Source organism: Apostichopus japonicus, chromosome 18 (genome assembly GCF_037975245.1).
Source record: "Apostichopus japonicus isolate 1M-3 chromosome 18, ASM3797524v1, whole genome shotgun sequence".
NCBI classification, from domain to species: domain Eukaryota; kingdom Metazoa; phylum Echinodermata; class Holothuroidea; order Aspidochirotida; family Stichopodidae; genus Apostichopus; species Apostichopus japonicus.
Window position 1 is genome coordinate 14374745 of NC_092578.1, and position 13524 is coordinate 14388268.

The following is a 13524-nucleotide window of genomic DNA, read 5'->3' on the forward strand; positions in this document are numbered from 1 at the left end:
TCCCGGTCCCCGGTATCGTCATCCAGTACCGTCATTCGGTACCCTCACCAGTATTTCCATTGGTACTCTCAGTGGTACTCTCAGTGGTTCCCGGACCAGTACTCCGACCATACCCCGACCGGTACCTTAATAGTGAGCCTGACAGTTACCCCCACCGGTACCCCTCCCTGACCAGTACCCCGGCCGGTACCTCGACCGATATCCCAACTGGTATCCTGAAAGGCACCCTGACACATACTCTGAAACGTACCCTTACTAGTACTGGTACATTAAACAGTAATTTGACCAGTACCTTGACCGGTCACTTAAATGTCACACCATGGAGCTATATCCCATGGCCACACTAACAGGTAGCCTCGCAATTACTCTCAATGATCTCCCGACCAGTCCCCTGACCAGTATCCGGACTGGTATCCTGACCAGTACCCTAACCAGTACACTGAGTGGAACCCTGACTGGTAGAGTGACCAGTATGATGACCGGTACCCTGACCAGTACCTTGACCGGTACCCTCACAGGTACCCTAACAGGAGCCCTCACAGTTACACTCGCCAGTACCCTCACTAGTACCCTGACCAGTCCCCTGACCAATCCCCTGAACGGTACCCTAACCAGTGCAATGTCCCATGCCTTGACTGTCACACCTGGGCCATCCCTGGTTGTTGCAGGCAGGCTTTGTATGGGTCAGGGGGATATTGTCTGGGGGGATTTTGTCCGGGGGATTTTGTCCTAGAACCCCTAAATAGCACTCAAAACGGATAATGGTACCAGACGGTACCTGTACGTTGTCTGCTAGATTCATACGATGTCAAAAGGCTAGAACATGCACTATAATACTGTTATCAGTCGTCAGTATAGGTATATATATACCACACTCATCTCATATCAGTATGTGTTTCTAATGTCATAAAAGGCAGTGGCGGAGCGTCCATACAGTCAGGCGGGGGGCGGACTCAAATGGGAAGCTGGCGCCCTTTTCAGCTATTCACCACTTTTTATTTATTCGCGATTATTTACTTTTTTATTGCGCTCTCATCTACCTATTGACATTTGTCACATTTTGTTGGCGATGACACCTATACCTACTTAATTGATCCTTACTGATTCTTTCAACTTAAAAGCATATTTTTTCCAAATAGATTAGTGAAAGTTACACAGTTTAATAAATTAGAGGCATCTCCTTGTTAAAGAATTGTATTATCGGCGTATAGTCTTCCGATAAGCGTAACTTAGGGTTGAAAGAAATCAGTGACAGCAGGCATTAATGATATAAACTTACATATATATATATTTTCAAATCTGTTATTGAACGAATTATCAGCCCCCTGGTTACATCGTCATTTATCATCCCTTCCCCATCCTGCCCTACCCTTCTTCACGTCACACACTCCGCTCTATAGGGTTAAAAGAAATCAGCGAGAGCAGGCAGTAATGAAATTTACTTACATTAATGAATTTTTTAAATCTCATTTAGGAAAAATTATTAGGTCCCCCTGGTTACATCATTTACCCCCCCCATTCTCCCCTTCCCTTCCTTACAATCACCGCTTCTCTTACACCTAATATATGAGATATCCTCGCAAAGTGTGCTGAACTAGGTCCCTCATTTATCTAATGCGTGGGATGAACTCGAAACTTTCTTCCTTATCCGCATATTCCAAGCTTTCTCCAAGAAAAGAGTTACAGTACCTATTACCCAGATTTTTAAAAATAGCCTCCCTCCTCATAAAACGTGATGATCTATGTCTCTCATTAATCTAAAGCATGGATGAACTACCAACTTTAAGCATATTACAAAGTTTTTCCAAAAAAGAGCTACGGAACCTACTACACACAAATTATGTAAATGTCACTAAACAGCATCCGTAGGGACATCGTGTTTTTGGTCCACATTTGAGTTTCCATCATATCTTTAATCTGCTTTTCATACATATCTTTTATTGTGATTGTTATGATGGCCACATCTAAGGACTTTTGAGTCCTATTATTGTATCCAGTGGAATTGTCTCGCTGAGATATAAAAGGATGAATTTTCCGTACGTTTTCACGGTAGGCCCCTCTGTTCAAGGTCAATGCACGACTATAACATTAGGTCCACTAAGTGCGGACATTGGTCTCCATTTGCCACTATTGCAGTAAACCCAACCGAGCAACGTGTCTACGGTGTCTCTTAAAAGACAATATTATTAACAAATTCGAAAGAATTTTTAATCTCTTTGGTGTCATTTTAAAAATATTTCTGATAACATTACGTACAGAATTCTTTTATATGAGAAAGGTACATATGAGAAACATGACAATGACCGTGATAAAACCAATTTCAAGATTACTAGCGATCAATTCGCTCAATTTGTTTCAAAAAATGATTAAAAAGTGATATGAATTCCTCCTCATTCATTCTTTTTATTTGAGCATGTTGAACGCTTGCGATAACATGTCATTACGAATCATTGCAGACGCTCACCCAAACCGTTAAAAAATACCGTCCCTCTCCCCCTTCTTTTCTTACACTGAGCTCCCAACAGTGGCGGAGCGTCAATACAGTCAGGGGGCGGATGCCCCCCCCCCCCAAACGGACTCATATGGACTGCTGGCGCCCTTTTCAGCTATTTATCACTTTTTTTACTTATTGACTACGATTATTTACTTTTTTATGGCGCTCTCATCTACCTATTGACATTTGTCACATTTTGTTGGCGATGACACCTATTTATTCTTCGTTTATCTGCAAATTAGCAAGGCCCGGAAAGGGTCATTTCCGGCCATATAGGGAGTATCTTTACTCAAAAGATTTCTGTACGCTCTGCGCCAACCTGTGGTGGCGCTCCGCTTAGATAAAGTCGAAAGCGCCCATACAGACCATTCTCACCCCCTCTTACCAATACCCCTAGCTCCGCCACGATAACAGGAGTGACTTTCCATATGTTATTGGTAGGAAATTGCAGGAATTATTGGAATCCTCAATGAAAACTGTATACGTAGGTAGTCTTGTTTGCGTGGGGATTGAGTTGTGTAGGTGTTACACAAAAATGTAGATATGCTTTCTTTATTCTTGTGGAAAGCCGCTTTCACTTTGATATCAGATAAACCTGTGGTACATGCAGTGACGTAGCCAGGATTGTTCCAGTGGAGGGGGTGGGCGCTTGACCAATTCCTGGGAGGGCGTCTTGTTACTACCTGAGTGGAGTGGCACCATGGGTTGGCGCTCAGCGTACGGGAAATTTTCAGCTATAAAGACCTCCTAGATCGTTGGAAATAACACTTCCCAGACCTTGTAAGCTGCTCTAAAGTTTCACAACATCCTTTATTTTGAGATCCCCATGTCTTGATATGGTCATCAAATAGTTTAGAGAAATAGAAGAAAAAAGACAATCTGGTAAGTTGCTTTGAAATATCATGACATATCTCGGCCTATGCGCTATGTAACGTCAGGTTTTTCAGCAACTATAGCCTACCGCCGGTCCGCGGTCGAAGGGTTGTTCATGAGTGGTCATCATGGAGATTCGATACCATGCAGACCAATGAATGATATATTTTTCGCACATGTAATTTTTTCGACACCCAAAATCCCAGTGGGCGGGCGACAAGCTTTCATGGGGCTGTCTCCCCCTCCCCTCCCCCCCCCCCCCCGTGGCTACGCCACTGGGTACATGGTGCCGAAGCACATATCTTCAAAGTACTGTCTCCAACTTTCAATTGTTTCAAGCTACTATGTGACCAAAAAGAAGTTCTCATGATGAAGTTGCAGATCTGAAAGGACCAGTAATTTTACTAGGAAACCTTTTGACCACGTACACCTTTGAAGTAGGATAGGATTACACAGTATTTGAATTCTTCATGGATCGGCTTGTATTAAATTAGCTGAAACTCTATAGACCAGTCTTGCAAGGTTTAAAGAAATGGCTCCTTACATAGTTGGCATGATTCAAATTCATCCAGTGCAAATTCATCCAGATGCAAATTCATCAATATAATTGGTCGAGAACTTGCTAGAACAGTAAGCTGTCTGAATTAGCATCTTCAGATCGAATATGGGTTTGCTGAGTTAGGGAGCAATATGTTCGAAGTACAAGGACCAACCAATGAACCCAATTTTAACATAAGAGGCAGAGATAAGACACTATAGCAGAAATCATTATGTCTTATTTCTGTTTATTATTGATAAATGCAAATATTTTCATTAAAAATCAATATGAAATTTCATGTTACTTTCAGAAATATATAAACAAAGCAACTTCTACAACTTCAGCTCATTCACATTCATGCTATCAGCTAGAAAATTGACCATGAGGCACATTTTCTATGAGGCATTGATGTGAATACCACTGACATAACTTGTGCTATTCAAATGGATAAAGGGCTTGGTCAAGTCATGAATAAGGCTCTGCCCCATATATTGCACATGTACAAAAAGGGTTACTGCTGTACATGCAATACTTTTTTGATGGGAGAGAGAGGGGGGGGGGGGGGGAGATGTGGTAACATGTTGAAAAGACCACATCTTTTAATTTGTCATTTTTCTTTTGAACATATGCAAATGCTAGAAATGAAAGCACTTGGAAATTTCTTAAAGAGATAGGCAGTTGTTGCCCTTGCACTGCTTTGAAGTCTGCACCACTGTAAATATTGTTGAAGGAGTGGAGTTCTGCGAATCTCTTGATAGTCAAGTAATACATTTTTCTTTCACTGTTTGTTAAACAGCTCCTAGCAGTAATATGTATTTACACGACATTGTATCTGAGGTTCATTATGTAACCGGTGTTTTCTACATACAGTCAAATTAAAAACCAATGTTAAACTTGTTCCCCTGCAATGGTCTAAATTCAGAAAGTACATCAATATCATAACTCTTTTGCATGTTGTATAATGGTACTGAATTTGAAGTGGATTATATTTATCAATGAATATAGCAATGTTTTGGGTAAAAGCAATTAAAGCATCCACTTGAACTTCATGTTTTCCTTGCATTGTTTGCTACTTCCTCCTATCTAGATTCCAAAGGGACATATAGATAAATGCTCAATACCTCAAACAACATTATTTAACCTTGTTTCCCACAAAAAAATGTTCTGTCCCAGTTTCTGTAAACTACTCGGGATAAATGGAGGGGTGGGGGGGGGGAGTTGGACAGGTTGGGAAACTAAATATTTGACAGATGTTGTATTTGACAATAAAATTCACCTTCCCAAGGAAGTAATACAGTTCTTTAAGTGGCATTTTATGAAGGACCTTCAGTATGTAACGGTAGCAAAATTGGTTATTGCCTCCTGCTGAAATGTCCAATAAAGACTTGCAGTATTGGAATGTTCACAGATTCCTCATTTAGAGAAACATCTGTGTTTACTGAAACTTTCCTAGGATGTTGCCAACAAGATGCAGTTGAAGTCTACTGTACCTTGTTGTCAAAGGTGGAGCTCACAAAAAGTCCTATCAACTAGTCTTATTCAAGCAGTGGCAACATATGGGAAAAAAGAAAAGCAAAATATGGTACCATTTTGGTAATATTATTTTGAATTATTTATCCCAACACCCTATCCTCCTTTTAAGACTTTTGCAAGCTTGTAAACCAGTTACAGCACTCATGCAACATGATATGACAAAGGTTCATTGCCAGAACATGAAACTAGCAATTTGGAGTAAATTTGTTAAAAGAATGATGAAGTTAATACACTGAAATATTGAATGGGGCTCAAAAGAGCTTAAGAAGTCTTTTGAGGTACATTACTTGTTCTGATAAATATATTAATTGCCCTAAGATTCAGCTATTAAAGCAGCTACTAGTAAGATACTAGATAGTATGGGATCATGAAGGTTTTCAGATTTGACCTATATTGGCCTCAAATAACCTTTGACTTGGCTAAGAGCACTCAGCACATGATACACCTGCATACAAACTTCCATTCATCATTCCAATATTGAACTATCATGTTAACATGGCTTTCAGTTTCAGATATCTAGTTATCTCACATGGGCTTCTGCTATACTGTACAAATTTATAGAATAGTACTCAATGTCAGAAACCTATATGCACTACATATGATCACCAACTTTTCCTTGTTGAGTTAGATGCTCTATGTTACTCTACTGACCTTGAGTAGCCTTTGACCCTCAATGAAGCCAACACCTACTGAAAATTCGAGTATAAATATAAAATTAATGAAATGATTCAGAAAATACTTTAACAGAAAGGAAAACTATTATAAACACTTCTGTTCATACTGACCTCAGCGTAAACAATTTAGAGACCAAGAACATATGGTATAATAACTATTAGCTAACATTTCTTCCTTCTACTCTGCAATTTTGAGAGAACAATAAGCAAAATTGATACTGGCAAATGTAACATGGCAACAATAACAATAATTCACAAATGATGATGACATCAGAAAAAGTAGCAACCATGACAATGATTATGATTTGAAAATCCTAATGAGCAATCCTAAATGTAACTAGAATATCACTTTTAGTAGAGCAGGGTTCTCACAAGCATGTTCTAACCTGGCGGTGGTCGTGGTTTGAATATGATTTTGCCTCTCCCTGCATGGTTTGAAAGTTGAGCGCCCGGGCTGAACATTTATGAACCAGGAAAAGCTTGCTGCCACTTATCTGGTCCGAAAAAATTATAGCATGAGGTAAATTTCCTCCTGGGTGAATAATTATCATAACAGTTCAAGAATTTTTACCAAAGGTGATCATATTTGAATATCTGGAGTCGGCTCGGACTTGAAGGGTCTTGGATTTGGCTCATACCAAGTGGGCTCGGACTTGGCTCAGACTCTGGCTAATTGGACTCTACTACAGCTCTGCCATAAATATAAAAAGATAATGGATTGTTAATAATTTATTATATGATGTTGAGAAGGTAGAGACTTAGAAAGTTAACTCCTAAATGTAATGGATAGTATTAAACTCTTCGTTTCACTAACAAAAGGATTCTCAAATACAGTACTAGCAACATTACAGCTGAAATAATGGATCACCAATACGATGCAGTGAAGAAAGGGAGTTTAATAAAGAGCATCCCTCAATGTAATGACTAGGATAAAACTCTTAGTTTCACTAACAAAAGGATACCACATGCAGTACCAACAAGAGGGATGCCCATTATATTGAGGGTCCACTAGACTTAAGGTTTGCTAGACCCAACACCCCCATTGTGGGAAGCATTATTGAGCATCTAGTTAGCATTTATTGGGTAACTGAAAGTATTGAAGGACCTTGGTGACTCCCCTCCCAGTAGTTTTATAACATTTATGAACCAGGAAGAGCTTGCTGCCACTTATCTGGTCCGAAAAAATTATAGCATGAGGTAAATTTCCTCCTGGGTGCATAATTATCATAACAGTTCAAGAATTTTTACCAAAGGTGATCTTTGGTATCTGGAGTTGGCTCGGACTTGAGGGGTCTTGTATTTGGCTCAAACCAGATGGACTCGGACTTGGATCGGGCTCTGGCTAATTGGACTCGACTACAGCTCTGCCAAAAATATAAAGAGATAATGGATTGTTAATAATTTATTATATGATGTTGTGAAGGTAGACACTTAGAGAGTACTCCTAAATGTAATGGATAGCATTAAACTCTTCGTTTCACTAACAAAAGGATTCTCAATACAGTACTAGCAACATTACAACTAGAATAGTTGATTACCAATACGCTGCAGTGAAGTAAGGGAGTTTAATAAAGAGCATCCCTCAATGTAATGACTAGGATGAAACTCTTAGTTTCACTAACAAAAGTATACCACATGCAGTACCAACATGGGGGGGGGGGGGGGAGGATGCCCATTACATTGAGGGTCCACCAGACTTAAGGTTTGCTAGACCCAACATCCCCATTGTGGGAAGCATTATTGAGCATCTAGTTAGCATTAATTGGGTAACTGAAGTATTAAAAGACCTTGGTGTCTCCCCTCCCAGCAGTATAACAACTGGAATAATGGATTGGTGAAACAATGTTTTATTTGATACAGTACAGTGAAGTAAGGGAGTTACATGAATAATAGTTAATGCAATGAATATGATTAAAATCTTTGTTTTACTAACGAAAATTATTCTCAAATACAGCAACATAAGAATTTGTATAAATGGATTATTAATAATGAATTTTATGATGCTGTGAAGGAAGAAAATTCATTAACAAATTTTTATTTGTATGCTGCATGTCATATACCTGTCCAGAAAATAAAAAGAAAAATTCAAACTCATAGAATGCACTGTACCTGGCTCCAAGCAATGACATATAAATCTAGTCCTCATTGTATCTACAGAAGTTGTTTGTCCAATTTTAATCGAAAGCCTTCCTTTCATTGAAAATTTTGATCTTCAGTAAAAATATTCTTCTGTCTGTAGACTTTATTGATGACAGTACTTCCTTCTCTTGGTGAGAAATTCCACCAGCTCTTGTTAACCTACAACAAACCAAAACAACATTTCAATCATATGTCAAAGTTTCACTGAAGTACATTCCATGTAAATATTTTTTTAAAGCCTCACATTTTGATATTGACATTGTTGCAAAAGGTACAAATAAACACATCACAATCAAGGTTAAAATGTGATGGTGTGTTAACACCTCAAGTCTTTGCTTCACAATCCTACCTACAATTCATTCCAGCCTGCCAGATGGCAGATTTACAGTACATTTGGTTTTCAAAGACTACACATAAAGTCATTTCAATTCTGATAACATTCTATGATGGTGGAAGTAACAAAGTAAAACAAAAGGTTTGGCAGTGGACTTGGTGGGAAGTGGAAAGCCTTTCTTACATTACTTTGTTAGCCGTTGCCTTAGATCGTTTACAGTTTTTGAAAATAAACAGCAAATTTTCATCATCTTTGTTCGTGTTGAAACTTAGTACAGTAAATTTATATTATGTATAGTTTGTGTTGATCAGACTTAGAGGATATTAAAGGGAAGACTTTAGAGAACTAACTTCAGGTCATAGGGATTTAAAATATATCTCACAGTCAATACTTACTGAATATTAAAGACAACTGGGGATGTTGCAATATATGCTTGTGGGAGCTCCTTATTTCCATATAAGTCATTTCTCGCTGCATCCCATGGTCAGCATGAACCAGCAGCTCAAAGTTACTGTACAGTATTTTGATATCCTGTGTTGACCTTGAAATTGCAGCCCTGTACTTCTTGCAATAAAGTGGAGCATATCTGCTGTGGTGTTCTCATTCTGCATTCATGCATTCCTCAAATTGTGCCAAATTTAAGCCATCTTTTCTGACAAGAGAATGAACATAAATAAGTCCAGATAATTGTTTCATAAATTGCAGGTGGAAGTCTTGACAGTGCAGTTCCCTATTTGATGTCAATACTTAGTGTACATGTTGTCCAATATTCATGTCAGTTTAGTTAATTTAGCTATCACTTTTTTCATGGAAACCGCATATGCAACAATTGAGAAAAATGCCACACTACTAAGTTTGAATATTGATCTATTATTTGGTATGTAAGTTGTACCCAGGAATTTAGCATGCAATCACTTCAAGGGATTGACTGAGTATTCATGCATGGTTCAATGCCTCATCCCGCATGCAGTTCATTTACTTAAAAATTGCATGCACCCTAGACTATGAATACCGGTACATTTAGTCCCTCAACGTATCATTTGGGGTTTAAGCTCAGAACTACTCGTGAACACAGACTTTGGCATTATGACTGAGTTCATTTTTAATGTTTGGTTTCAATGATGTTGAAACTTTCCACTCACGATGGCATATGTGTGCGTGTGCATTTGTAGGAGTACTGTGTTTGTGATCCTAGCTTGTTAACACAGTTTTTCATGACAGTAAGCTTTATTGGACAGATCTCATAGTTGGTACAGTATGTATGAATAGATGCATCACAAGTACAAGAAGCCTATTGTTTTTGGTGAAGGTCAAAGGAAATTTAGGTAAAAATGGTCAAATTGTGAAAACTCAATTTGAAGCATGGATAGATCTATTTATTGGTATGTCTAGGGCTAGGCCAGTGGTTGGGTCAACAGGGCAAACTTATGAAAACCTTATTTAAACCATACATCTCAAAGCAGGGTACACTAGCTTGCAGAGATATATAATGTTTAGTATCATGTTATATCGCTACAGAAGGCTTTCAGTGGTCTTTTTAGATCCCCAACTGCCACTTTGAAAATGTTGTTTATCACAGTTCTCAATAGTTTTTTGCTGTATATTATTAAGATACAATAAGTTGTTCATGCAGCCTACACATATACTGTACAGTAGCATACATGTCAGATTGACAAATTCATAAAATGAAACTTATTACATAATGGAAACCATGTGCAGTGCAGTTTGCATAATGGTGATCTATTTATACACCCAACCAGCTAGTATCGGATCATAGCAACATGTTACCACATGTATGCATTTAAGTGTTTTGTCACACAGTACAGTGCTAACATCATACAAGGGAGTTTTATTTGTTCCATAACAACTCTGATCATAATAGCCTGTTCGTGCAGGGAGTTGTAATGGAACAACTCCCTGGTTTGTGCTATGGACATGAGAACTATCTAGTGCCTGTTGAACATTAGTCTTGTGCATTTTCATGTTACTTACTAACACCAAATTACTGCACACAGATGGTCATTTTTAAAAGTATGAAAACTGAATACAATCAAGACCTTTTTTTTGGACATGATACCCAATATGAAACTGCTTTAGTTGCACATACTGTATGTATGCTGGTTTTTATCATGAATGATTTTTATAGGAGCCATGAATTTTTTTATTTTTATGAAGTAGGTCTGGATTCCCTTGGCATTATAACCTGATTGAAATTTAACCTCTGTGATTGCACTAATATGTGAGACAATTGATCAACCTAATTAATAGCTTTTAATGATGAAGACACTGATAACAATTTCATAACTCATTAGTGTGAACACAATGCAAGGTTCAATGACGTACTGTTTATTTCCTTAAAATGCATAGCTGGTGGTTTTTCAACATACTATAATCCTTTCAAATATGTTACATTGAATCTTTACACTTTTCCATTGATATATCACAGACTGTGTTTTTTTGTTATGGGACTCCGTAAAACTGGATCAAACCTAGCAATTTTGGACAAGTAATTTGCTCTTTTTGCAAAAACTCCTAAGTGTTCAAGTGACTGTACAGTAGGTCACCCTGTGAAGGCATTGTGGGACTTTGAGGAATACTTTTGATCAAGCTATTACTTCAGCACTATTAACACTACCCACATCATAACGTTAATATCAAAATGCCTAAATTACTTAGCCATGATTGCGTTGTTATTCTAAAATGAATACTCAATTGTTTACCTTCAGCCATGATTCATCCCATACAGTAGGTGCAGGGGGAAAAAACTCATGTTACAAAAAATTGTTGTACACTGCTACACTGAGGCCCTGTGTGACTTAGTTCTCTGAATCAGAACCAATGACACACCACTACTACTGTACGCACAGGGCTAAGTGATGCACACTAACACATATAGAGAATATTGTGGGGATGAATATTGTACTGAGACGGCAAACGTTTGCACATTTTTTACTTTTGTAACTCGTTTATGGAATCTATCAGGCCCTTTCTTTTACTGTAGTGTTCCGTTTGCTTGTGTATCTGTTTTTGTGGAGTTGTGACTTTCTGACTGCCTTATTTTATGGCAGAGAGATTGAGACATACCCAAAGATTTATATTTCGTGAAATGGTTCAAAATTGTATCGCACGAATGCAAGTTTTTTCATACCCCTAAATTGACACATCTGTCGATAAGCTTAGTAGTGAAGTGAAGGGCCTAAGTAAACATCCATTATTTTTGGATGCTGTTTGCTATGCTCTGAGCCTCTAACCTCAGAAAGGTCAGGTCCCAGAGATTAGTGGTATTATATTGAGGTAATTTTGGTTATTTTAGGGAGTAAGATTTCCAAATGCCCCAAAACATGCACAAACACAATTTGATCAGCATATACCTGAAATGGATTCAAACTCATGAAATATTTAACTCTGCTTGGCTGCAAAAAGTTATGGTTGCCTGCTGTATAGTTGCTAGTACTAGCTACAGTACAGTAGTAGTAGGCTAGTATAGTAATAGTAGTATGCTACTAGTAGGCCTAGTAATATTTGGAGGTGCGTCAATTATTAAGCCTTTACTTAAAAAGATCTGGAAGATCACCAGGCTGCAAAATGTGTAGGTTGACCAGTCTGTTACAAGTATATACTTTAATTTATATATCACATTTTATATTCCGAGTATCAGCAAAGACAGTAGCAGGCAGCTGTGATTTACCATAGCCAGTAATACTGATAGGTCCAATTTAGGGCTAACGTTAGGCCTAGGCTAGTCTACTTTAACTCTAACCATGGTCTTACTTTATTTGTGTTCAGCATGAAGGTATTTACTCTAAATGTTATTAATATATCCGGAACACTTTTAAGGAATTTACTTACAATGCATATACTCCACCAAAGTTCCAAAAGCCAACTTCAAATGGGCAACGTTTACGGTAACCTGCGGCACTTTCCTTTGTAGACTACATGGCTAGGCCCACATAGAGTAACGTTGAATGTAGGCTATTGGGAGAGCAACGATACGATCCGATCGACTGCCCTACCACCGAACACAGAAAGAACTGCTTATGAATGGGGGCGTTGTTTCGTTACGTGTAAATTTGCCAGTTAAAATAGAAACTCTTATTTTCTTAAATATCCCAAATTAATGGAAGAAAAAGTACAAACACGAAGATTTCAGTGTAATTAGAGGAACCTGTAAGTTTCGGAACTATATATAGCCGCATTTGGTCAAAATCGAGGTGTAAAGTTGGGATCAACATATATACCATGTTCGTAATTCTGTTATATACCCTTCGGAATTACCTCCACTTTTGAGGGGAAATTTTACCCTTTAAATGAACGATTTTTCTTTTGTAACTTCGGAATTGAAAAGTTTATGAGATTTTCTCTTAACTCGAAATAATCATTCCTCAAAGGAAGTGAAATTGATTGAACAAGAAGACCCTAGACTTAGGTTTACCTGGTGTCAGGTAAACCTATCCCCGAGGTAAACCTAAGTCCCAGCTACCATGCATTGAAGTAAACAAAAATACCAATGTATATATATATATATATAAATATATATATATATATATATATATATATATATATATATATATATATATATATATATAGGTAATCTATGAATAGTTACGCTGCCTTCATTACCCAGTTAACTCTACAGCTGCCATGGGAACTCAAAGTGATCAAAAGCTGAATTAAATACAACAGAAACTTGAATTGATACTTTTTGAAAGACAATTGGTAGCAGGAAGTGGGGAAGGGTAATTGTATATGATCTTTGAATTACTTTTGATTACTTACTTAAGTCTAGATTACACATGGAGAATTCATCATCCATATTTCCACAGTCATTGTAACCATCACACAAAGCACTGGAAGGGACACAAAGCCCAGAAGTACAAGCAAATTCATCATCAGAGCAATCTGGTTTCACTAAAAAGAAAGAACCCAAAAATAGATATAT

At 37.9% G+C, this 13524-nt stretch overlaps 1 protein-coding gene and 2 long non-coding RNA genes across 3 annotated transcripts in view; 1 reads left to right on the forward strand and 2 right to left on the reverse strand.

Moving 5' to 3' along the window:
- Positions 1-13524, forward strand: part of LOC139958476 (uncharacterized) — a 324735-nt gene that overhangs the window by 263165 nt on the left and 48046 nt on the right. The window lies entirely within an intron of this gene.
- Positions 1-13524, reverse strand: part of LOC139958443 (uncharacterized) — an 81696-nt gene that overhangs the window by 25244 nt on the left and 42928 nt on the right. The window contains exon 10 of the mRNA XM_071955526.1: positions 13362-13493. Coding sequence (XP_071811627.1) covers positions 13362-13493 — 132 coding nt within the window. The remainder of the gene's footprint in view (positions 1-13361; positions 13494-13524) is intronic.
- On the reverse strand, positions 3800-13089 carry LOC139958891 (uncharacterized). The gene is made up of 5 exons (XR_011789898.1): positions 12435-13089; positions 8981-9237; positions 8222-8410; positions 7361-7476; positions 3800-6803 (listed from the first exon to the last, which is right to left on the reverse strand). It is a non-coding gene; the product is annotated as an uncharacterized lncRNA (long non-coding RNA).